The following is a 26136-nucleotide window of genomic DNA, read 5'->3' as shown; positions in this document are numbered from 1 at the left end:
TGATTGGCAGTTAGACCATCCTCAAGAGTCTTTTCATTTTCTTTATTTTTAACGTTTTAATAATTTTTCTTTACGGTTCTCGTTACGAAGAGATTTTTAAAGTTGCTCTTTTCTAAATGGAATTCTCTTATTTCTCTTTATAAATTCTTTCAAAGAGACGTTAATAGAGATAATAGAAAATAAATGGAACGACGTTAAGGAGATCAGAAAATAAACCAAATTAATGAAATATGATTGGGGATGGTCTTAGAGTACTAACTAGCATCTATTTCTGCATTTTTCTCATATTAATTTTTTACATTTTTAATAATATAATATTATTTAAAAAAATTCCAATCTAAAAACGTTACACTGACACAGCACAGCACACACCATCCTCCCAAGCGCCGAGTAAAACACAAGGCCAAAATCTAAAGGGGATTCCATCAGGCATCAGCATCACAGCACAGCTCTGCTTATTTATTGTACGGGATCGATCGCCCGTTACCGTCCACCGGGTGACAGATCGGTTTCGGCTGGTTCCTGGCACATCGCTTGGCACGACGCCGGCCGCAGAGCCTTGAAATTGTATGAGCGTGCATGTGCTGCTCACAAGGGGAGACTGGGAGAGATTGGTAGCTGCCGTGCGTGCTCCTTCGCCGGAAAGGTAGGATCTTTGGGCATGTTGGGTGCGTTCTTGGGGGGATCTCGCCGTCGGTCGCGGAAAGCTCGTTTTTTTTCTTTCTTCCTCAGCGGCGACGGCGATTGGTAGCTGTTGCTTATTTCGCTGTTGCATTTATTTATTGTTACTGATGTTCCTTGATCGCGTCCCTCGCGCGCCGCCACCTCCATGTGGCATCGGGGCACTTGCTTCGCCACCCACTGAGCCTGTTGTCCTCACTCGCAGGGACGCTGCTCGCCTGCTTCTTCTCCTCCTCCTATTCTATTGCCGAGGAGTGAGGAGATAGGTATATTGGGAGTGGCTCTTGGCTTCCATTTGAGCCGCCCTTCGTTTCTGATCTGGACCGGAGGCCGCAGCTTCTTCGTCTTCCCCTTCGCTGCTCTTCTTGAAAGGTACTCGAATTCTGCAAGAATTTTACCCCCATAAGGCAGTGGTCGCTTCGGTGTGTTCATTTTGAGCTTGGTCTCGTATTTGTAGGGATCATTGAGCCCGGACAGGCTGTGTGTGTCTTTGTTGGGGAAGACGATGTCGGGGGCTGTTTTTGTAGCAATCGCGGCTTCAATCGGCAATCTGCTTCAGGGGTGGGACAATGCCACCATTGCAGGTAAATCTTGCGGTCTGGGTAGATTGATTTTACTAGATATGTACATGCTATTTCTCACTCTCCTGTAGTCAGGGATCTAGTTCTATGATTCTATCAGATCAGTTTCTTGTTCTATCAGATCACTCTTCCTTAAGGTCCACTTAAGGCTAGGACTTACAGTAACGTACACATCAAATCAGATGCTGTTCTGTCCTAGTAATGGTCTTCTAACTTGTGTAGTGTTTTCCTCGAAGTAATTGGGTGTCACTTGGGCGAATTCAGTTAGTTGTTCTTAGACTTTGGTTGTAGATTTCTTTATTAATCATTTGTATTTTCCTTGCTGCCATCCACTCTTAGATTTTGGTTGCCGGCTGATAGTGTTGTTGGTTGCTTTTGTATTTTGTACAGTAAACTGTTATTGCCGGTTGCCTTTCTCCTTCTTAATTCAATGATACACAGATCTCCCGTGTGTTCTTGAAAATTTCTTAATTTAGAAACGAGTCATGTGATCATAATGACAACTTCTTGATCTGTACTATTGAACTAAGAACTGCACAATTCGTAGTTGAGAGCAGCTCAACTGTTACCAATTGCTATTTCTAGTTCTAAACATATTGGAAAGATTATTTGTTTAAGGTTAGCTGTGGGTAAAGATTGACAAGACAATTGTCTTCTCCAGGTGCTGTTTTGTATATAAAGAAGGAATTCAAACTAGAAAGTGAGCCTACTGTGGAGGGGCTGATTGTGGCCATGTCACTCATTGGTGCCACTATCATCACAACATTCTCTGGGCCGGTATCAGACTGGATTGGCCGGCGCCCTATGCTCATCCTCTCTTCAATTCTGTACTTTGTCAGCAGCCTCATTATGCTATGGTCCCCGAATGTCTATGTACTACTGCTGGCACGTCTTATAGATGGATTCGGTATCGGTTTGGCTGTCACTCTTGTGCCTTTGTACATTTCAGAAACAGCTCCTCCAGAGATTAGAGGCCTGCTGAATACACTGCCGCAGTTCAGTGGGTCAGGAGGGATGTTCTTCTCATACTGCATGGTGTTCGGGATGTCACTGTTGCCATCACCTGATTGGAGAATTATGCTTGGGGTTCTCGCGGTACCTTCATTGTTTTTCTTTGGATTGACTATGTTTTATCTGCCTGAATCCCCAAGATGGCTTGTCAGCAAAGGGCGGATGGCAGAGGCAAAGAAGGTGTTGCAAAGATTACGTGGGAAGGAAGATGTCTCGGGTCTGTTTTGATACACTTGATCTTCATTTTATCTAGTGTACTAGATGACTGTTTACTAGTGATTGCTCCTAAGTAATATTGAATTGCCAATTGATTTCGGAAGTGTTATGTGTCAGTGCTAACTATTCAATGATGTAGAGTTCTAGAAGTTTTTTCCCCAATGATAAGATTCAGTTAGATGGTGTTGAGTCCTGATTGCATAACATTTGATAAGAAATGCTTGACCAGCCAAACTTTTCGGTTTGCTAGATGTCTCATTTATATTTCATGTTTTCTTGTATAGCTATTTCACATTGGCATACACATACTAAAGAATATCAAAAATAGAAGTATATGTGTGCTTACCTGCTTGTTTTGCTCTTTTGTTAAATAATTGCACTGGCTAATAGATGCAACTGCAGTTCTTCACATTGCATAATCTTCTAATTTTGGCAAGGTATATGGTTTAACTATAATTTCACCTTTAATGATAAAAGGTTCATGTTTGACTCAAAAGAATAATATAACTGAGACATCAAGATTGGTTAAAGGCATAGGCAGCCAGAATGTGATTTCACTATCACCGATCTTTTTAATAATTTAATTGTTGCTGAGAACCTGAGACTATGACTATTTGGTGCAGCTCATATCTCTGCTTCTGGTTTATACATAGTTATTTATTTATCAGTGACCCCCACAAAAAGGTCATGCAATAATTCCAAATATGCAATTCTGCAGGCGAAATGGCTCTTCTCGTTGAAGGGTTGGAGGTTGGAGGGGACACCTCCATTGAAGAGTACATCATTGGCCCTGCCACCGAGCCAGCTGATGACCATGTCTCCGATGGGGATAAAGAACAAATAACGCTATATGGGCCTGAAGAGGGCCAATCATGGATTGCTCGACCTTCTAAGGGACCCAGCATGCTTGGAAGTGTGCTTTCTCTCACATCTCGTCATGGCAGCATGGTGAACCAGAGTTTATCCCTTATGGATCCAATTGTCACGCTTTTTGGGAGTGTCCATGAGAACATGCCTCACGCTGGAGGAAGTATGAGGAGCACACTGTTTCCGAACTTTGGCAGTATGTTCAGCGTCACAGATCAGCACCACAAAACCGAGCAGTGGGACGAGAACCTTCATAGGGATGACGAGGAATATGCATCTGATGGTGCTGCAGGTGACTATGATGACAATGTCCATAGCCCACTGCTGTCCCGACAGACTACAAGTGTGGAAGGGAAGGACATTGCACACCACGGTCACCATGGAAGTGCTCTGAATATGAGAAGGAGAAGCCTCTTGGATGAGGGCGGTGAGGCAGCGAGCAGCACTGGTATTGGTGGGGGATGGCAGCTCGCATGGAAATGGTCAGAGCGAGAAGGTGAGGATGGTAAGAAGGAAGGGGGTTTCAAAAGAATCTACTTACACCAAGAGGGAGGCCCTGGCTCAAGAAGAGGCTCTGTTCTTTCCCTTCCTGGTGGAGGTGATGCTCATGAAGGTGGTGAGCTCATACATGCTGCTGCTTTGGTCAGCCAGTCAGCACTTTACTCGAAGGATGTTATGGAACAGCGCATGGCCGGTCCAGCTACGATTCACCCATCGGCAGCAGCCGCCAAAGGTCCAAGCTGGAAAGATCTGTTTGAACCTGGTGTGAGACGTGCTCTGTTGGTCGGTGTTGGAATTCAGATCCTTCAACAGGTAGATATGATAAGCGTGTTCCCGGTGTTACTGTATGCAAGCTATGTAGAAAAAAGAAGGAAAGAAATTTAACATTCAAATAGCTAAATGAACCATAATTCTTTCCGAAAAGCAACTCATCATACAATTCTTTCTGTTTTAGGTTCTTGTGAAATTTATAGCTTAAAAGATATGATTCTTAACTGCATCCTAACCAAGAGTTCACTAACTTGATATTCTTTCCCTCGTATAGTTTGCTGGAATAAATGGGGTTCTTTACTACACTCCGCAAATTCTTGAGCAAGCTGGTGTGGCAGTACTTCTTTCCAATCTTGGCCTCAGTTCGGCATCAGCATCCATCTTAATTAGTTCTCTCACTACCCTACTGATGCTCCCTAGCATTGGTTTAGCCATGAGACTTATGGATATTTCTGGAAGAAGGTAACTTGTTTCGATGGTTTCATCATCATAATTTTACAACTTACCAGAAATATGCAAAATGCTATCAAAGAAGCATTATCTAATACATTGTCTCCCTTTCTGCAGATTCCTGCTTCTAGGCACAATTCCAGTCTTGATAGCATCTTTAGTTATTCTGGTTGTGTCCAATGTTATCGATCTGGGTACAGTGCCCCATGCTGTGCTCTCCACAGTTAGTGTCATCATCTACTTCTGCTGCTTCGTCATGGGCTTTGGTCCCATCCCCAACATTCTATGTGCGGAGATTTTTCCAACCAGGGTTCGTGGCCTGTGCATTGCCATCTGCGCCTTGACATTTTGGTTGGGAGACATTATTGTCACCTACAGTCTTCCTGTGATGCTGAATGCCATTGGCCTAGCAGGCGTGTTTGGCATATACGCAGTTGTCTGCGCGATCGCCTTTGTGTTCGTCTTCCTTAAGGTCCCTGAGACAAAGGGCATGCCACTCGAGGTCATCACTGAGTTCTTTGCTGTTGGTGCAAAGCAAGCGGCTGCAAAGGCCTAATTCCTTCGGCAGCTTTTTTTGCAACATTTGCACCATAGAACTGCAAACTTGAAGGGATCTCACCAAGAGGCTTGGGAAACTTTGGATTTGTTAATGAGAGGGAAGCAGATATCTGCTCATGCTCCTGGAGCGACAGAAAGAGTAGATCAATGGCAAAGAGCAGCTTTTGAGTAGGAAGACTCCATGTCATTTACCATCAGTTGTTGTTTGTTGGTGCTTTATTAGGTATGTTGTTATTCACCAAAGGTTGTTGGACGAGATGTTTAGAATAAAGTTGATGATCTAATTCGGAGGTACTATATTAAAATCCCAAATAAAGAATATTTTTCATATCGTCTTGCAAGCTTTTGCCCAGTTTCTCAGTTCAGAAAGAAGTAATCGTTAGTTACATAGTTTAATTCTCTTCATAATGAAAGACTTCTCTTGGACATATTTGCTAGAAATTGGATGCCTGTGATGGTATGCAATATTAAATTTAAGATATTGTTATGATGGGTCACTTTATACCTTAATAATAAAAACACGTAAAGGCATAAGCTAAAAACATGGTTTTCTAATAATGGGGGAGCTTGTCACCCAGCTCTAGAGGGTTTGGATGCATCTACATGAGCACCGATATGTTCTAGTGCACTGTAATATTTATTCATAATTATATAGCTGTGGAGTTATCATGGATTCATGGCCCCTTTCGTTGCATGCTTTGTAGTCTTTTTGCAATTTGAGGATCCAAAGCGGTTTGCTGCACTATATATACCCCCTTCTCTATCTGATCCATTAGCCCAAGACCTAAATGCAGATAGATCAGTGCACATTGCTTCCATAAGATTTAGTTGCCACCTTTAAACAATGCACTATTCCAAGGAAAAGTAACACATATTTACTGCATCATTTGCAAATACTTCAAGATTAAATTCATCATAACTGCAACAATAAATTTGATGGATTAAGGTAAGCAGGACCCAATGATTCGGTGGATTATGGAGGAAAACTGTTGTACCTGTGAAGAACAGAAGAAATATCATCTATTGAACCTTAAAGAAATATCATCTATTGAATTTGAACCTTAAAGAAAATAATGATATTTAGTTAGCTGCAATGGCTTCGTATTGCATTGATAAATTACAGGGACGGTTGAAACTTGAACTGTGCCACAATGTGAACTTACATACTTTGTAAAAAATAGTCAGGACTTGCATTCAATTTGATTGAATCGAATTCTTTCACTGTCTGTCTCTACTAATACATTCAACAAAGGTATCTCATATTGTAACATGCTAATATCACATACTGGTACGCAACACATACTTAACAGTTAACACCCTCCTGATACAAAGTTCACTAACTGGCACAAGAAATTAGATGCAGCGTCAATGTTGCAGACATCATGCCAAGAAGAAAAACCTTTCTGAAAGAACTATACAAAAATAAAATAATTGGGAAGTGGTTTGGCCAAGTGATTAGTCTTCATCTATGGTACTCGTTTTGAAGTGCTACTAGCTCTTGCTGAGGGAGTTGCTTGAGTAGTTGTACTTCTTCGCACACCTGTTGTCGCTGTAATTATACAAACTTGGATTTAGAAATAGCAAAATGCCATGCGCATTTGAGACAATGTACATGTTGAAAAATTGAAACCGCACACAGAATCTAGGGATTAATAGCCTCTGGGAGTAATAGTCAATAATCTAGTGACTATAGTTTTTTGTCGAGGTTTCTATGAGCTGTTCAAGAGTCATACACATATTACTAAAAGAAATTTTAAGAAGTTCAGTGAAATTGTATCAGATTGATTGGTTGCATCAGGGGTTGGTAAGTTGCACTGCCATGTCATGGATATAATTCCTCCATGGCCTGCTTTATTCACTTATGTCAGTACGAATTCAACCTGCTCAAGATGATTATGATGTTTGTCGATGCAAGCACAGACTAGACACAAATCCATGTACAACCAAATGTTGCTGTATATATCTGTTTGGTACATTCTATAAACGTTCCCCTAGTCAGATCGCAAGTGAATCATCTGTAGAACTATTGAGTCAGACTCAGATCTATTCACCCAAGCTCCTCAGCATTCCAGAAAACTAAGTCGTAATACAAGTGCAAACTTAATACCTGAAGGTTTAGGAGCAGAAGGATCTCTTGCTTTAGACCGCAAGCTTGATGCTTGGACAGCTTTTGGGACTGTTAGCTTCTGGATTCGATTTACTGCTTTGGTACTACATGAGGAAGAATGAAGAAGTTATAGACAACAGCCAAGGCAACGGTCCACTTAATGCAGAATTTGTACGTGCTAAATATGTCAAATGAACACAAATATTAGCAAGTCTAAGACTATGGAGAACTGGAAGGACTCACAACCGCTCTTTTGCAGCATTTTTCTCTTTTTCTTGGTCCGCCGCACTGTTTACTGAACTATCAGTTTCTGCACCCGTGGAAATACCCTCATCAGATACATCACTTAACCTTCCATCTGAATCAACATCACCACGGGCAGAAATCTCAGGATCAGCAGAGTTCTGACCCAGCTGCCGGGTATCATCAATAGAGAGCATGGACCCGGCTTCTGAATGCTTGTCACTGGTTTCAGAAAAGTTGTCAAGATCAGAAGCTGCCCCACTGCCAACACTAGTCACCTTCCCTAGGGATGTCATGCCCGGAGAAGAGGAGGAATGTTTCAGCAGGGAATCAACATTCCTTGTAGACTTCAATCGGGAGGTGGTACTATTGAGTAGTTGTAACCGGTCAATTTCGTCATCCTTCTTTGAAATGGTATCTTTGAGCAACGAAAGCTGCAAGACGAAACGTCAGATGCCAACAGTTGTAACTGCATGTCCTAATGAATCACATTCTATTACCTAGATGACTTGATTTCTTCGGAAATTTATATTTCTCGTCCCTCAACTATGATCATTATGTTGATATATTGCATTTATCAGTTCGTATTGATCACTCTGGCATGGATATAAGTGAAGAAAAAATTGATTACCTGTTCTGTTAATTCTCTGACATCTTTGCCCTCCTTATTGGTCCTTGCAGCACCTAATTCCACCCCAGACACACGTTCAGCAAATTTCAGAGTACTTAAAGTCTCGGTGTAAGACGAAACATCTGGGTTGACCTGCACAAACATTAGGGTCTTTGCATGCCCGCCTACATTTGAAAACTTTGAATGTCAAGAAACTACATACGATGCGTATGATGTAATGCAAACTAGTTTTTTAGCGAAGAAGAATACCCAAAGAAGTTTGCAAGACTTGTGTAAGCTTGCTATTTCTGTAAGGTACGTGAGCATTCTTTTGTGACAAAGAAAAGATGACATCCCCCAGAGCAGCCAAAGACTTGTTGATGTGCTGTGCTTCTTTAAGCCTGTCTCCTGTAACTGCAGATCGGTCCACCCTCTCACTTCCAGCAAGGTCCACAAGATGCAGAGCACCGCGCAAACTGTTCCCTGTTTTAAAATCCTGGCCTTGGACATGAATGGTCACAACACTGCAAAAAATTACCCACTAGTAAGAAAGTTTATTTATACAGAAGAAGAGAAGTAAAAGTAGCCTACCTGTGAGATCTGCTGCTTCTCTCATTCAAAGCTGTCGCACTCATGGCTCTGTTGTTGTGCCCTGTTTGCATTAGCTCGATAACATGAGAAGTTGAGCTAACAGGACACATTGTTGCATCGGGAACAGCTAATCCATTGGGCTGGGTAGTATTCTGGATCCCTATTGTGTGCAAGTTAAGAAAAAAGAGGGGTGTCTTTACATCACTTTAATCAGCAAAAGGCAATGGATGGCTATGGTGTACCCACTAAAGGTTGCAAGTTTAATATGGATCTCAAAATGAATAACAGAAGTGGATACATATCAGTTATGCACTTAACGAAAATACATGCAATCTTTTTCTTGGTGGAAAGCTATACTGAAATAAGTATGGACTAAAAAGGATATTTCTTCTGCGAACCGCCAGTACCAAGGAGATCACGGATTTGCTCATTGTAGATCTCAATCATTTGAACACCAAGTTCATACGTAACTGTGTCTCCCCGATCATGGGAGATATTGAAAAGGTCATTTAGTGCTCTATAGTTGACACCCCATTCCTTCTCAGTTGCCTTTTCAGGTCCCATCTGAGCAATTAATAGAAACAATGTATTGTAAACAGACCATTTACTGTAAAGAGATCCAAACAAAATTGAACAAACCAAAACATTCCAGTCCTGATAGCTTCATACCATAGTGTAGGTTTTTCCTGATCCAGTTTGACCATACGCAAAAATGCAAACATTGTAACCATCAAGAACTGATCTAATCAACGGTTGAATATCCTTGAATACCGCATCTATAACAAAATAAGGACAAGAAAATTAATGTACACGTCATAGTGCTATTATGAAATATGATCCTCGCAGGAATTAGTAAATTCAAGAGAAGATAAGCTGCAATTAGATTTCATTGTCATGGGTACCTTGTGTACTTGTAGGGCCAAAAACTTTGTTAAATGTAAAATTCTTGCTCCCATCCTTTCCCTTCTTTGTAGGATTTGATAAAATCAGTTCACCATTGTCGCCAATATATTCAACTGAAGTGGACTTCTCATCTTCCCCGGGTCGAAAAGGTCTCACCCGACAATAAACTCTGATATTTCCTGCTCAGCAACACTACGTTAAGCTGAAATATTTTTAGTTGACTAGCTTCAATTATTATAGATAACCAGACAAAATGAACAGATGGTTGCAGTTCACATAGGTACCTTTTAGTTCCTGGATCTCGTTGAATAGTTTCCTATTTTCTGCAAGAGTTGCATGATATTTTTCTGCATTACTTGTTACCACCTTAAGGTTTTGTCCTATTAAGAATGCAATTGGCAAGGTTAGTGCTGATGTATCGATGAAAAATAAGTTTAAGCGAATGTGAGCCATAACAAGATACAGCAATTGGCAAAGTTGGTGCTCTATTGATGAAAAAAGTTTATGCAAATGTGAGTCATAGCTAGCCACTGGATTTTTTCTTACCGAGACCAGCCAGTTCTTCAAACCATATTTTTTGACAGTTTAGGATTTCATGCCTAACGGAAACAGAAGATAGCCTCAAATCCTGATGAAACATAACACTTTTCACTTAAGTACAAAATATAGGAACTCTCCACAATGGCAAAAAGGGAAAGGAATTGTTTTGACTAATACCTGAGCATGCTTTATTTGCAAACCCACAAATTGGTTGACCACTATTTCTTTCTGCTTCCAAAATTGGAATCTAGATTCCGATAATACCTCGAGTTCTCGTCTTCTCCTGGTAGAATCTTCTAGCATCAGCTCTACTTCTTTTATCTTCAGTTCAAACTCCTTATTTGCTTTGGCAGCCCTTGTCTCTAATTGCTGACTATGTGTCTCGTGCAGATTTTTTGTTGTGTTAAGTTCTTTCCTGAGTTGCAAAATTATTTTATCATTCATTTCCTTGTCTGTGACAAGCTTAGTTATATCTTCCTTCTTAGATACTAACAACTTGCAGCTCTCCTCATATGAAGATCTTAATGATTCCAATTCTTGCTTCAGTTTCATAATTGTATTGCTGCTATCCTCCTTTTCCTTTATCAACCTAATTATTTCACTCTTCTCCTTAAAGGACCTGTCTGCATCTTCATCTATTGATTGCTTTCTGTCTTCAACGTTGGCTTTCTTCAAGTCAGCCATATCTTCCTTCTTCATTGACAAGGACATGTCCTCTTTCTCCTTCATCAATCTAATTATATCTTCCTTCTCTTTCAGTAAATTAATAATCTCTTCCTTCTCAGTTGTTAACCTAATCACGATACCATTGTTCTCCTGAATCAACCTATCTTTATCTTCATCTGTTGTTTGCTTTCTATCCTCAATCTTTTCCTTCATTAGTCCAATTATATCTTCCTTCTCCTTCAACAACCTAACCATCTCTTCTTTCTCATTTGTTAATCTAACTACTGTATCATCCTTCTCTTTAAGTAACCTATCTTTATTCTCATCTACTGTTTGCTGTGTGTCTTCAACTTTGTCATTTTTCAAGTCAACCGCAGCTCCATCCTCCTTCATTAGTCTAATTATATCTTCCTTCTCCTTCAACAACCTAACCATCTCTTCCTTCTCTTTTGTCAACCTAACTACAGTATCACCCTTCTCCTTAAGTAATATATCTTTATTCTCATCTACTACTTGGTGTGTACTATTAACTTCGACATTTTCCAAGTTAACCATATCTTCCTTCTCCTTCAACAATCTAACCATATCTTCCTTTTCCTTCAGCAACCTGACCATATCTTCCTTCTCCTTAAGCAGCCTAACCATATCTTCCTTTTCTTTCATCAATCTTAGCACTTCTTCCTCATACTTCATTAACCTAGCCACATCTTCCTCAGCTAGTTGTCCCTTGCTTTCGAGTTTGTCTTTCTCCATCTGCACAATAAAAGTGGACTTCTGTGAATCAGATCGCTCGATTGATGCTCAAGCTGTACTTATTCAAATGTATGGAATGCCATTACGCAGAGTGAACAGAAAACTCAGTTACCCCTCCTGTTATTTTAAGCTCTGCTATAAAAATATAGCAAATGGAATTACGCTGTTATTTTCATCATCCCATGATTATGATTTTAATCATTTGACAGTGATGCCAGAAGCTTTGAGAGTTTGCTAAGAGCAGGTAGTGTACAAAATTCTGGTAAAAGCGACCCATACATAGATGGCTCAGAGAAGGTACTAGAATTTACATGTGTTTGCCCACTTGCCCCACCAGCTAGTGCCTCTAGGACTCTTATCCTCGACTGATACTTCTCTTCGCGAGCTTTAATCAGGTTATTTTGCTGCAGACAAGTAAGAATCACAGACCAAATCCAATGTAAAAGTAAATACAAACAGTTTTTATCTTACGTTCCGTATATGCCCAGCCTGAGTAGAAATACGCCTTTCAATTTCCACTATGACCTTTCTCAGCAAGCAAGCAATACGCTACAATGCAAGTTTAACATTTATTTATACAAGGAAAGGAGTTAACACATACAGCATGAAACCTCTTAAATATGGAAAGAACAAAATAGCTACATTGCTTTTCATGGAAGCCTACATAAGGTATTTGTCCATTCTTCCTCTCGATGCTCTCGTCAAGGATGCTGTTCACAACACCCAGAAGTGACTGAGTGGGTGCATTCTGCATAATACGTTTTGTAATCAATGTCAAGTCGGTGTGGAAGGAAAATATAAATCCACTTAATTTATTTTTTGAGTGAAGATCGCTAGATGGCACTTACATCCAAGCTTGAGGATTTCATCAAGTCTGAGATTTTACAACCAGGAAGATCAGAATATCCTTGTTTAAGCTGAAGTGTCCGTGACGGGGAAAACAGATCGGCCCCTAACGAGGGAGAGGATGGTTCTGAATACAAGTATGGCAAAAGAAATGTTAGGAAATTTAGCCATTAGCAGAAGCAACAGATCGATCTACCGAGACAATACACACGATCACAGACGACACTAGAGGCGCGATATTTGTTAACGAGGTACAACCAAAGCCTACATCCCCGGGGTACAACTACGGGCACTTCTCCCCAACTAGCAACACCGGCCTCTTCCTGTGGTTTCAGCAGTACCGTTGCCATCCCAGCAAACCTATCACTGTGTCATCATAGTTACAAACAGCGGTCCTTCCCTTATATTTATAAGAACGCCTAGTTATAGGAGTCCTACTAGGATTCCATCTGGAGTCCTACTTTTACTCTATCATGTACCACTAATTATAACTTCAAGTCTTATCCATAACCAACTCTGTATAATTATTCAACACATATCCAACAAACTCCACATTTCCGAATAATCTGCCGCCTTGAAGTCGTCATGCGCGAACCTCCATGTACACCGGACTTGAGATGTTGCCTTTACCGCTCAACTACACCGTCCCAATGAGTTTTACTCAAACTCACCGCCCTCCAGAGACACTACTATTCCTACAACCTCATACACCATGACTCCATCTGCAACTGAGCACATTTCTCCTCTATCTACACAGACTCTTCAAGAGAAATCAGATTCCTCTTTAGCCTTGACACGTGCCAGACTCCCTAAAGCATATAACTCCATGCTAGAGCTTGCTTTTGATAGTACCTACTCCAACAGCATGGTAGCCCATGTCGTCACATAAGTAGATAAAACTAGAATCACCAGACTTCATGAAGAGAACTACTCCTTACTGGCCGTCACATGAAAAAATCAAATGAATCCGACATCCACGCTCTTGATTGACTGCCTCTTGATATTGAGAATTTCACAATTGCTTTCCGAGTCACACAAAGAAACTGTCACAATAGCATTGCCCCTTCACTTGACTATTTAGGTTATGATTCTCTGACGTCTTACACCGAAGCCTCCTTCAGTCCCAGACCATCTAGATTACTCCATTTGCAAGTGGCGAACGTCTCTACTTCCTTCCAATTCAGCCCTTGATGTATCTTCACGCCAATCGATCCACCCTTCAGAACCCCGTGACACAACCAGAATCGATCCACGTCCTTGCCGATTTGGAAGCGCGCAAGCCCTCTCCAATGCAAACCTGCATCCTGAGCTCGCGCCACGTGTTGCCATGCCACATAGAACAACTACCAGCCCTCACACTCCTATGTCGTTGTTGCCAGTCTCTTCATCTCTACTACCCGCAGTATGATTGGTCTGTCACCACCAGCTTGTCCTCCTTGCACCACGGTATGTTCATCCTCCAAGTGAACACAGCTTTCGCTGGACAGTCTGTCACGTGCCTGCAAACTGTCCGGGCACTACCGTTGAACTCTTATCAGTCGTTATGCGTATCACGACCAAACACCGTTGACAGCCCCTGCTCATCACCAAGCACCGTAACATCGGCCTGAGATCTGGTCAACCGATCGACTGCCTCTCCTCCTTCGCCTGTTGCAATATTCATCAGCGTTTGTGACCTCCTGTCGCGCTCCAGTACCTGCACACCTCGTATCTGTGACCTCTTGTCACACTTCAACATCTACGCACCTCGTGCATGTCCAAACAACACACCTTGTCGCCTATATGCCAATCCATCGGGCGCCTGACCGACACTTCGGTCACACCTCGCCAAACACCGCCACACACACGCCAAATCGCACACACGCTGCCTCATGCACCACCTATGCACGATCCGCCGCTCTCAAGCCCCGTCAACTGCCACGCCGCTTTCACACGACGAAGTCGACCAGCTCTATCGCCGCCCGTTGTTCATCGTCAACCGCCACAAGCAATGGTTCACGAACAACACGATTGCAATTTGTGCAATCTCATGGACTTCTCTTTTTGGTTGCTCTATTCCTAAGCCTTTTCTGTTGCACGGCTCTATTATCTGCTCGCATGCTCATATTTATTGCTCCGACCTCAGCACCGGAACCGATCACATGTCCTGATCGGACTCCACGTGCCTGACCAAACCCGCTTGGACCACGACTTGGAATAGGTAACAGCCAACATTTATTTATACGCACCCAAATCCACACACTGACCCTCCTGATCGAGCCCCACAATAGTCAGCCAGCCTCCCTTGCACGCTCTTGCGCAGTTTCCCGTGCACCAGACTGCTCTCTACACATCTCCCGCGCGCAACCCACCAGCAGGCCACCGGCCAGCCGCTCCACCTGGACGCCAGCAACCAGCCGACCTGCTTAGCAGCCGCCAAGCTGATTGAGTTGGTAGCCTAAATGCGCCCAGCCACCTCTCGGCCCTGCGTCCAACCAGACCATCGCCACCTCGTTCACTTGGGCCATACAGTCGGCCGCTTGGTGCCCCGTCAGCTCGCCAAGCACGCCTGCACCAGTCCAGTCGCGTCACTGGGCCAGCCCCGCCGGCCTACCAGCCGCTCTGAGCTTTCCAAGCCTTGGGGCCGGCCCCACTTGGGCCGCTCGCCTCATGCGTCCGAGAGCTAGACCGCTGTAGTTCTTGGCCTGCACCAGCAGCACGTGGCCCACCAAGCCTCCACATAACTCCAGCCTGCCTACTACTAGCCACACAAGCTCACACGTGAATTCAAGATGTCTAGATCGGACACGACACATGGGATCGAGCCGCCTCACGTCATGCGCTCTCCTACCTGCGTGTCTGTTCCGAGCCCACATGCACCACGCACGCTCTTGGGGAACCGACGTAGAGCCGCCCAAACACTCATGTCCTGATGTCGTACAACCATTGTACGATCATGCCAATCATGGAAAGATCGACAACCACACCCGTGCCTCCACCAAACTCTGAAGTCCACCATGGCTTTCGTCATCGCTGTTGCTGCTCCACCTTGTGTTGTGCCCGCCCGCATTGCTCGTGCATTGCACGGCGCCTTGTAGATGCATAATCTTCGCGCCTCCATGTGATCATCCATGCAACCCTTTTAAATCCAATCCAACCATAGCTTTGATGCCACTTGTTAGGAAATTTAGCCATCAACGAAAGCAACAAATCAATCTATCGAAACAATGCACACAAACACAGATGACACCAAAGGTACGATATTTGTTAACGAAGTTTAGCTGAAACTTACATCCCTAAGGCATGACTACATACGCTTCTCCCTAACTAGCAACACCAGCTGCTTCCCGAGGTTTCGGTAGAACTGCTACCATCCTCAGCGAACATATCACTATACCGTCATGGTTATAAACAGTGATCCGTCCCTCATATTTATTAGGAGACCAGTTACAGTCCTATTAGGATTCCACGTGAAGTTCCACTCTTACTCCACTATGTACCACTAATTATAACTCCAAGTTCTATACGTAACCAATTCCGTACAATTATTTGACAAATATCCAATAAGAAAAAAAAATGTTTCAACCAGCAATTCAAACAAATCCCGTAGCTGATCAATTGTCATCGCCTGTAGCATTATCGCTACGACGAGTGAAACAAGACAGTTTTTACCTGACATAATGGGGCTTGTGAGTACCCTTTGCAGCTTGGCTTCTATGTACTTTCTACTTCCTTCGCTATCGCCCCTGGTCAGGAAGGTAGAGCTCCGGTCTTCGCCGGCGCGCGATGCGAACCGATCCTTTAGGGCGAGAGTGCAGGTAATGACAGCTGACATTTCACCCTGGACGGACGGATGGATGCATCGCCACCAACGTCAACCAAGAACGAAAATTTTAATGCCGTGTGGCACATAACGAAATGAGGAACAAGAACGCAACCCTCTCGAGGTCGTAGGCGCTGAAGGTGGGCACGCCCATCCGCTCGACGGCGGCGCGGAACCTGCCGACATTGTCTGTCGCGGCGTCGTCCAGCAGGGCGCCAGGGTAGAGCCTCCGGAGGAGCGCGCAGAGCAGCCTGCCGCTGGCGAGCGCGGCACGCAGGTCGTCGTCGGAAGCCTGTGGCGGCAGCGGCAGGTCCGGGAACAGCGAGCGCAGCCACCCGACGGCATCCGCCCGCCGCCTCGCTGCGCCCACCAATCATCACAAGGAACCAATCAATTGACAGATTAATCCGCAGGAATTCCAAGAAGCAAAACGAACAAGAGCCATTCGAAAAGCAAGAACGAAGAGACACTCATCAGTGTTGATTATTACATGGGTCCGGCGCGGCTTTGGGTTCGCGGAGGGACATGGGACGCGAGGTGAAACCAAGCGGCGGGCGCGACGGCCGCGCGGGGGATTTAAGGCTGCTGCCATCGACGGGGCGAGGGAGGGGGGAGCCGCCGGGGGGGTGGCGAGGTGAGGACGGGAGGGAACGGGGGCGCGCGGTACGCGGGACCGCGTGTGCCTACTGCCTACGCCACTCTCTTTCTTCCGGCAGCCTCCGGCCCCCGCCTATTTTTGGGCGGCGGAGAGCGGGACGCGACGCGAGGGGGAGGAGGAAAGGGAGCGTGGCGCGCAGACGCAGTAGGGAGGGGAGTCAGGACGGAGTGGTTCCACGGCCTCCGCCGCGCCGGCCGTCGGACGTACGATCAGGATCTCTTACTTGACATCTTCATTCTAAACTGAAAAATATTACATAACTAATCAGAAAATATTAAAAAACATCGAACAAGTTAAGATACTAAAAATATTATATAATTAACCCAAAAATATTAAACTCTAATAAAATTAAGATTTAATATTGAACGAATGAAGTCAGATGATCGTGATTCGCGTCTGCTGCAGCTACACATCGCGCATCTCGATGATCGAATGGGCTGAGCCCAAAGACCGTGTGACATGGTTAGGACCGGATTGGCCTAGCACAAGGAGGCCCATGAACCTCTCTGGAAGAGGGACTGACTTGAAAATCTGAGAACCCATCTTCCTCGGTTATTTCGCGCGGGCGGTTCATGCAGCCCTGTAAAGCCACGAGGAAACTGTTGAACTCAAGATTGAACACAGTGAAGTAGATAGAAAATAAGTTTGTTGTATTGATTTATTGATGTCACTATATATATATATATATATATATATATATATATATATATATATATATATATATATATATGTTGCATGGGTGTCTATTAGGGATACGACCCCTCCCTAACGGACGGACAGACAACAACTGCTAAAGATGGATTGGAGACGATGAGAGCAACCGCAACACTCTCCCTTAATTGATTTATCATATGTATATTGGTTAATAAATAATTCCTCTAAAAATCTATAAGAAAAATATGAGAAGAAAAAGTTATTGTAATATGCCAATGAAAAACTTCTTGAAAAACTCAGTGAAGAAAAATATTAGGAGAAAATAATATATGATCTTATGATTATAAATAGGTTATAAACTATGGATTGACTCCCCCTCAATTATGTAATTCTTGAAGTCTTTGTATGCCAATTTCACGTATATATTTCTAGAATATTAAAGTGGATAATGACTTAGTGAATAAATAGATTTTTGCATGACTTCATTTGGAAGATATCTTATAGCAATATGCTCTGTGATATTAAATTTTATAGAACATATGTGCATTTGAGAAATACAAGCAATATTATCTTGATAGATAATTGTAGGATATTTTGATGAATCTATGTCATATGATCTTGAAATATGATTAATCATTCTACAAAGCAATACACTCTCACATGATGCTTCATATAATATAATTATTTTAGAATGATCAGTGAAAGTAGCAACTAGAGTTTGCTTTTGATGACTTCCATCATAAGATTGTACTACCATATACCGGTTGGACAATAAGCCATCATCGGTATATCCTATCATGATCATGTCTTGATATTATGATAGAATAAATCAAAATCCTTTGTACATTGAAGATATCTAAGAAAATTCCATAAGCCAATCATATGTCTTTTTATTGGAGTTATGTTGTGTCCAACTAAAAACTTGGATGCAAATGCAAAGTTGGGTCTGGTGCAATTTGCAAGATATCTGAGTACTCCAATCATACTAAGATATGGAACTTCAGGTTCTGATATCACCTCATCATCACCTCTAGGTATGAATAGACATTATTCCATAGAGATCAAATGACCATAGGTGTTTTAGATGGATACCTAATGGAATGTGCTTAAGTTGTAGACCTAAGAAAAACTTAGTTTTAACCAAGTATTTCATCTCAAACTCTATCTTAAGATGATTGTTTGCCTCTTCTATATCTTGTGTAGTGAGATGATACAAAATCTAGCGAGAGATTTCTTAATGAACACACATGAGCAATCATCATTTGAGTAACCCTTTAGTAGAAGGAACTCACTCAGGCAGTTATATCATATCTTGTCTGACTGATTTGAATCCTAGAGTGACTTTTTAGTTTTATACAATATATATTGCGATTTGCTTTTGGATTCGGAATTTTGAGCCCTTCAAGGACTATTTCATATAAATATTCAAATCTAGTGACCCATATAAGTATACGATCACTACATCAACTGCATAGATAAATCTATTTATACTACCAAAAATTGGTGACAGGTCTTTGCATGAACCCTTGTACTACAACCCTCATTTTGTATCTCACCTCCTCATTCTTTCGAATGAATAGACCTATTTTATTTCTAGTGGGAAATCTTAATGATAGTAGGTATTACATAGGTAAATACCTCTCTTTTGTTAAGTAAGTGCAATTTTACCTCAATTGCTTCCTTCTATTTGGTTTAGTCTAAGCACTAGAGGCACCCTACCATGATCATGGACTTTGATCTAGATCCAGTTGAAGGTCTTTGGCAATTTTTAGGAGAAATATAATGTTGACAGTTGTAGTATTTCTTTTGTATGATCAGGGAAATCAATATAGTTGGTGGATATTTTATTAAACCTTCTAACTCCTCGTGATTTTCCACAACAATGGAGTCAGGGTGTTTCGGTATCCCAGCATATAAATTTTGTGCACATATTTGCGATGTAATCTAGATGTATAGCATCCATTAGGTGTCTTTCAATAATAGATTGAATTTCATTTATTGATTTAGAAGATATCTTCATTTGCTTCTGCGACTACTTGAGAAACATTATTTGTGCCCAAATTTCTCTCCCTCTTATTTTTATTTGTGAGATGAGTGGTTTTATAAGGTACCTTCACTCTTTCTGATGCATTGACCGCAAGGATCAGTGACACTCTTATGATCAGTAAATGCAATTAGCAAAATATTTGTAGAATGTTTCATATTTATTATTCTCTAAACTTTTTATTCAGATTTTTTAGTATGTGGATGTAAGGATTGAAGGCATTCTTTATGGTACCTATATCCCCATAATGCTGAAATATCTATCCTTATCAAAAAAATATAATCAGTGTACCGTTCTATATTTAAGTCTCCTATTAGAAGCTTGAGGTATTATATCATTGATGAAGATTTATACCTCATATAGATCCTCAATTTCCTGTGGCGGCCTATAACGTTGCGGTGGTGATATCGTTATGAAGAGACTGTAACCAAATTTTCGCATATGGGAAATACTTGATTGATTTTCACGTACTAACTGCAATGGGGAAGTAGTAGGATATGTAGTTGGTTGGATTTGGATCAAATCCGCAACGTGTAATAACGCATGATTCCTACAAGAGGTTGGTAGATTTCAATTCTGTTAGGAGTGATTATGTAATTAATTTAACTCTCTTGATAAGATATTCAGCTATATCATTTTTTAGTATGGACATAAGATACTTAATGATCTAGATTGATACCTAGAGACATAGAATAAGCATTGAATGCCCATGAAGTAAATTCCATGGAATTATCCATTCGAATGGAGTTTATCCTGTGTCTAGGATAATCTGCTCTTAATTTGACAATTAGAGCAATTAAATTCAGCAAAAGCATGGCTCGTCGAGAAGGATAGAAATGCATGATATAAGAGAAAATTTATAGGAGTTTAACTCATATATAGAATACATATAATGTTGATTTTCTTGAGTATCATATCTTGATATACAATATACAATTTCATGTAGAATAACAGTAGGCATATGACATTTAGAGGATGATTAGGGGACTAATAGTGAACTCCCAACATATCTTAGGAAATAAAATCCACAAGCATATCATTTACACTAAGGATATCCTCCTCCTTCTGCCAGACCAAATCATTGTTCTCTATCAGAGGAATGGTTTAAGAAAGGTCCGCTAGTAGAGTGCTTTCTAATTGTGCATTGAAGTGATCATCAAGCTTATCCCTTTTGACTTATTGGCTTTTCGAATATATTTGAAATGCAATTGCACCCAAAGTTTGGGAATCTGGTATTTATTTGTATGATGATTCTTACATTCACACTATTGACAAACTTGAGAATTGTCGATATTATCATTTCTGCTGAAATGATCTTTGCCTTGTGCAATTCCACCCATTTTCTACCTACTGGAAAACCTTCAGTTTCCTTGGATTTTTTGTTGTTCCATTTATTACCACAAAATTTGTATCCTGAGTGTTATCATGTACTCAGGAGGGGCGTTGCACTCGTTGGGTGATTTTGATTATGATAATATTGTTGTAATATTTGGAACAATGTATGGAAAGTGCATGAAGTTTTCTCAATCGTACCTACATCTGAAACAGTGTGACCATACAGTTTCAACTTGGACTCGATTTTGTTGCTATACCGGTGGATACTCATATGTTCCATGTTGAGTCTTGTCATATTCGTAGTTGGGACACATGAAGAAGCGCAGCCCATAGGTGTATGAGATGTCCTGCGACTCGCGGAGCCTGCAACGGTCACCACAGAAGCACATCAGTGGTTCGATACCTTGAGGGATGAAAATCCCCCAATGTTTCTTTGATGGGTTTGGTGGAGCTGAGGAAGATATTGTACTTGAGAGATCTGAGAAATGAGTGGTGCATCAATGTATGGAGGTTAGACTATTTATGGTGGGGGAATGCATGAGCATTGGATTCGCTCTTGAAGAAAGGAGTGAGTGGAAGGGCTCAGAGGGTGGCAGGAGCATTAGATTCCATCTTGAAGAATGGGAAAGTTGTGTCATTGATGATGGACAGAGATTCCATATTTATTGGTACCTGTGTTATCATTTATTGTGTGGTAAAAGCTGTCTGGTGTTATCACTTCTTGTCTAAAGCCTGCGCAAGGAGACATGTGTTGTCATGTCATGGTTAAAGTTCAGTAGTGTGGTCACTTCGTGATTAAAGTTACACTCCCGACAGAGTAAGCGAGCTGTCACTTCGTGTATAAGTAGCTTTGTAAGATATACATTGGTGAGGACGATAGAATGTAGCGTGTGGTCATGTTGGATTAAGAAATGTAACTAGCATGCCACCACATTGGAATAAGAAATGCAGTTACGACATGCTAAGTGGACCATAAAGATTACACGCGTCTGAATACGTAAGAGTACATCGCGAATCGAATATGCATATGTAAGTTACAAAAACAAATGTAAAATTCTACTGCTGTCTCCCCCGCTGCCGTCGGCCGTGCCCCCCATTGTGGTCCTGATGCCGCTGGTTGACCCTCACGTGGCCCCTGGAGTAGGTGAGGGGGTCAGGTGGACCGACCTGTCTGGTAGGCCTAGTAGGGAGCACCAGTGTCTAGGCCTCATCCTGTGTGGGCTATGTCCGAAGTGGAGCATTGGGTACCTGGGACCGCTGGAGGACGTCGTTGTCAGGTGTGCCCCCGAAGAAGTCCCGAACGAGGTCGTACGCGGGGTCAGGGCCAGCCTCATCCTCCTGACTAGGGTACGAGGACCGTGAAGGATCTGTTGGCATCCATGTGTACTGGCTGGAGGGGCCTACGAACAAATAATTATATTAGACATGGACAATGTGGAAATAAAAGTAGTAGTAAATAATGCACAATTGTACCTGTGTGGTATGCCAGTGCTGCAGAAGATGGCCAGGCGGGCGTGGCGTAGTATGGCTCGAACGGTGCTGGTGGGATAGCGCATGGGGCAGCTGAAGACGGGCCGGCCTCATCGCCAAAATAACCTGTGCACAATATTAGCTGAATTGCTGAATATATTGAATACGGGGATGAAGGGGCGCCCAGTACCTGAGGGTGGACGCACAGGGCTCGATCTACGAGGTTACGTCGAGGCTTGTGTAGGTGCACCTAATAAAAGTTTAATAATCATTGCACCAGTAAGAAATGAATATATTTCAATGCCGTGCGAATTAAAAATTCGTACCTATTTGCTCTGAGCCTGCAGGACGTGGTAAAAGGGGTCGTGTGGGTGCCGACACCGATGAACGGCGGTGCACATGTGACCTTCGGGACGACTCGGCGTGGACCCCACTAGACCTGGGAGGCGCTCCAGCTACATCTGTGGTGGATTGGCATGAGGTAAGCTTCAAGGCGCATGCGGTCTTGTCGAAAACCCGCTTGACGAAGCTCGCGACATCCGACGCACTGAGGTGCACCCCTTGCCTGAGGCAGTCCATGGTACCAGCTGCATCCCTATGGATATCGTAAATGATACCGGCTTGCAGATACGAACAAGAAAAAAACAATTTAAATGTACAGTTTTTGTTCCTTGAGTATAGACTAGTGACTTGTAAGTAAAACATACCGCTAATACAGCGTCCTCATCCCAATGGACCAGGTACACCTCCGTAGTCGACGCGATGTGGGGCCGGACACACTCAGGGGTGTAGGTGACCCGTGTGCGTGTACGTGGAACATACCACCGTAGGTAGTCGTTGAAGCTCTGCTCGTCGAAGGGACGCGCCTCCTCCACGACATCCTGTAGCGCTTGAGCTCATGCTGAGATGTATGAGGCCAAGCAATCTGCCCAGAGGTTGCTAGCCGACTGGCCTTTGCGTGTGTACCTGCAAGTGAACCATGTTAAATATAATTCACAGTAAGACGAATGTTACGAAAATTTTAATTATGCATATGTACATGTGGACATGCACGGGGACAGTACGAATGTGGACGAGAGGGAATGCCTGGTGACAGCCAAACTGCCGCATGACGCAGTGCAGTGAGTACTCCTCGACGTAGATGTCGAAGACAAGCGGTGCCTTCGTAAGCCAGTACTCCTTGTCGCGGGTACACAACGGCGACAAACCCAAACCCGCACGGCCTTGGACGGCCAAGAAGCTGTACGGCTGCCAGACCATATCATCCGGACGTAGCCTGTCGAGGCTGCTCATGCGCTCAGTGTGGCTGTGTGACAAACATCGTTAGAAATCATTAGAAATAACATGTGTGCTAATGAAAGTGTTAACAAAAAGTACGTACCCGACGACGACACCAAATTGAGGCCATGGTAGGCACGTCCTTTGGGTACGGGGAGCGGTCGACCACTGGCCTGCCTATGGCGAACCGCTCGTAGGACCACAGCTGCAGAAGAAGTGGGCACCCAGCAAAAGTGGCTGGTGACTCCTTCTTTGTGCACGCGTCGTAGAGCACCCGATATGTTGCAGCAAGGATAGCAGATGCCCAACTGAACTGTGGTACCTCCTCACCATCAGCATTCGCTATCAACCTAGCGTACGGCACAAGCGTCCTCGCAACCAGGTGGCCTTGGCCGCTGGTGAATATAACCCACCCAAACAGCCAAAGCAGATAGGCCTCCAAATACTTGGAGACTAAGTTTGCGTTGGCCTGGGGGTGCATGTACGCCGGCTGCAAATATGACAGGTGTCAATAATGATCATAACTAGATACTCTAATAGGAAATGAGATGTTGTATTGTACCGAACCTGAAACTGTAGGATCCACTTCTTCGTTGGCCCTCGTGCATCGGACAAGAACTCAGGCACGTAGGGGGGTGCGTCGGCCTTCCGTTCAACCGGGCCAAAGCGCTGATGCATGGCATTGATCCAGTCAGCATCCATATCGATGCCCCAACCGCAGCTCCCGCACAAGGTAAGCCTAAGAGGTAGCCTACGTCCTACAAGGTCAAGGTCATCTCGCCGCACGGGAGGTGGAACGTATGTGTCTCCAGCCTCCATCGGTCAACCAGTGCTGCTATCAGCGACCGATCAAAATAGAAACGACGCGTTGCTGCCTCAGGGTTCTCCGTCGATCGCGCCTCAACCTAACGGCAAAGCGGTAGGAGTCCCGCCGCTGCCAACCTGAAAGTATCGAAGTACATCAATGATATGGCAATACATCATTGATATGGCAATTTCGTATGAAAGTATCGAAGTACCTGTGCTTCCACCGATCGTCGATCGTAAGCAGCTCTCCAGGGCCCCGTGGTCGGAACACTCCTAACTCCGTCTGGTGCTCGGCGGACAAGAAGCTGCGGTGCCTCTTGTCCACTGTAGGGTCCAGAAGCTCGAGGATTGTAGGGTCCGCCATATCTGCATTTGAAAGACATGTACATTAATGCATTGCTAGATGTAGACAGGAACAATATACATTGAATGCAAATTAACTATACAACTATATGCAACATGAACATATTGCGACATGTACTTACAAATGAAGGTTCAAATGCTAGAAATCGAAGTACAATTAAGACAGCAAGCTACGCTAAATACAATCACACTACAACGCGTCATAATACTCACCTAGACAACAGGTGCATTTTTAGGACAATACTTGCACGTGTGATTTGTTTAATTGCACTGACTGCATCGCTTGACCCTAGGACCCGCCTCAGATTCATCCATATCGTTGCAAATCCGGCGAGTTTGTCGGCGGCCAGGTGCGTTTTTCATCTTTTTCAAATCAGGCACATAGATTTGTGAAGACCCTGGATTACTTGTAAACGTGTCAACAATACCGTAACCATACAGTTCATGATTCCAGGTGTTCAGTATTTGATCCTTCATGAAGTACTTTGGAACATATTGCCTGGGAAGCATATTGTGCTCCGCACATGCAGCTATGACATATGTACAAGGTTTTGTGGAGTAATTGTGGCTTCTGGCAACTACAAATGCATGTCCCACTCTTTAGCACACACTCTTGAACATGCTGCTCACGTCTTCCACCCCTCCGACCCTTATCCCGGCACAGGACACTGAACCTGTGCTCCGCAGTCCCCTCTTGATTTGCGCGATGCATGTGGGCCTTCTTTGTGGCCTTCTCCATATACTCACATAGCATCCGTCCATACAACATACGATTATCCTTCATTACATTTTTAGCAGCTGTGTACCGATCAATAAAATACTTACAAGTCCCATGCAAAATGCCTTCTACAATTCCAACAAGTGGGAGAGACCTCATTCCTCGCATGACCCAGTTATAAACTTCAGCAATATTTTTCATTATTACTTCATACCTTGCCCCACCACTGTTGTACAGCAAAGCCCATTTTTCATTTGGCTCATTACGTATCCACTGTGAAAAGCTCCTAACATCCCATTTTTCATTTGACTCATTACATATCCACTGTGAAAAGCTCCTAATAGCTGACCCTGGCCTCCATACTATTTGGGAGAGGTCCAAGAGCTATCGGTTCATCACCAGTTGGTGCAGCCTTCGCTGTCTGTTTTAGAGTTAGTTCATCCAGTCTTGCCCATAGGGCATTGAACTTCCGTTGCTAGTTTTGACTGCACAACTTTTTGAAAAGCTTCATCAACTCTTTGTTTTTAAACTGTCTGTAGAAGTTCGCACCCATATGGCGCATGCACCACCTGCTCTTCAGGTCGGGCCACTGTGCTGCTACACTTCGTCGAAC

The 26136-nt window shown here is 43.2% G+C and overlaps 2 protein-coding genes across 3 annotated transcripts; one reads left to right on the top strand and one right to left on the bottom strand.

The window, feature by feature from the left end:
* Window positions 1-409: 409 nt before the first annotated feature.
* Window positions 410-5471, top strand: LOC133922375 (monosaccharide-sensing protein 2-like). Its single transcript, XM_062367689.1, has 7 exons — window positions 410-646; window positions 887-1053; window positions 1139-1265; window positions 1924-2490; window positions 3208-4169; window positions 4402-4589; window positions 4695-5471. Exons 3-7 carry the CDS (start codon window positions 1187-1189, stop codon window positions 5131-5133), a joined length of 2235 nt encoding a protein of 744 aa, XP_062223673.1. The 5' UTR covers window positions 410-646; window positions 887-1053; window positions 1139-1186; the 3' UTR covers window positions 5134-5471.
* Window positions 5472-6325: 854 nt separating this feature from the next.
* On the bottom strand, window positions 6326-17022 carry LOC133922374 (kinesin-like protein KIN-14D). 2 transcript variants are annotated; one of them, XM_062367687.1, is made up of 19 exons: window positions 16687-17022; window positions 16312-16556; window positions 16046-16214; window positions 12397-12521; window positions 12213-12296; window positions 12020-12097; window positions 11860-11952; window positions 10307-11548; window positions 10136-10217; window positions 9874-9969; window positions 9589-9768; window positions 9356-9462; window positions 9072-9250; window positions 8687-8851; window positions 8366-8619; window positions 8117-8280; window positions 7486-7919; window positions 7243-7346; window positions 6326-6684 (listed from the first exon to the last, which is right to left on the bottom strand). In XM_062367687.1, the coding sequence occupies exons 1-19, from the start codon at window positions 16721-16723 to the stop codon at window positions 6602-6604; spliced, it is 3921 nt and encodes a 1306-aa protein (XP_062223671.1). In that variant the 5' UTR covers window positions 16724-17022; the 3' UTR covers window positions 6326-6601. The 2 variants fall into 2 exon arrangements, with proteins under 2 accessions (XP_062223671.1, XP_062223670.1); XM_062367686.1 differs by lacking the exons at window positions 16046-16214; window positions 16312-16556; window positions 16687-17022 and having other exon boundaries at window positions 8117-8169; window positions 12397-12601.
* Between the last annotated feature and the right edge of the window lie 9114 nt (window positions 17023-26136).

The sequence above is a fragment of the Phragmites australis genome, chromosome 6 (assembly GCF_958298935.1).
Source record: "Phragmites australis chromosome 6, lpPhrAust1.1, whole genome shotgun sequence".
In the NCBI taxonomy this organism is placed as follows: domain Eukaryota; kingdom Viridiplantae; phylum Streptophyta; class Magnoliopsida; order Poales; family Poaceae; genus Phragmites; species Phragmites australis.
Note: the sequence above shows the minus strand (reverse complement) of the source record. Positions and strands in the feature narration are given on the sequence as shown.

What these genes read in the sequence shown, in the direction of transcription:
- LOC133922375 (XM_062367689.1), top strand. Translation starts at nt 1,187, where the DNA reads ATGTCGGGGGCTGTTTTTGTAGCAATCGCGGCTTCAATCGGCAATCTG. An exon ending in GGACAATGCCACCATTGCAG is followed by an intron (nt 1,266 to 1,923) that starts GTAAATCTTGCG and finishes TGTCTTCTCCAG; the next exon opens with GTGCTGTTTTGTATATAAAG. An exon ending in ATGGATATTTCTGGAAGAAG is followed by an intron (nt 4,590 to 4,694) that starts GTAACTTGTTTC and finishes CCCTTTCTGCAG; the next exon opens with ATTCCTGCTTCTAGGCACAA.
- LOC133922374 (XM_062367687.1), bottom strand. Translation starts at nt 16,723, where the DNA reads ATGTCCCTCCGCGAACCCAAAGCCGCGCCGGACCCAT. An exon ending in AGAAGCAGCAGATCTCACAG is followed by an intron (nt 8,620 to 8,686) that starts GTAGGCTACTTT and finishes AATTTTTTGCAG; the next exon opens with TGTTGTGACCATTCATGTCC. An exon ending in AGTCTTGCAAACTTCTTTGG is followed by an intron (nt 8,281 to 8,365) that starts GTATTCTTCTTC and finishes TTTCAAATGTAG; the next exon opens with GCGGGCATGCAAAGACCCTA.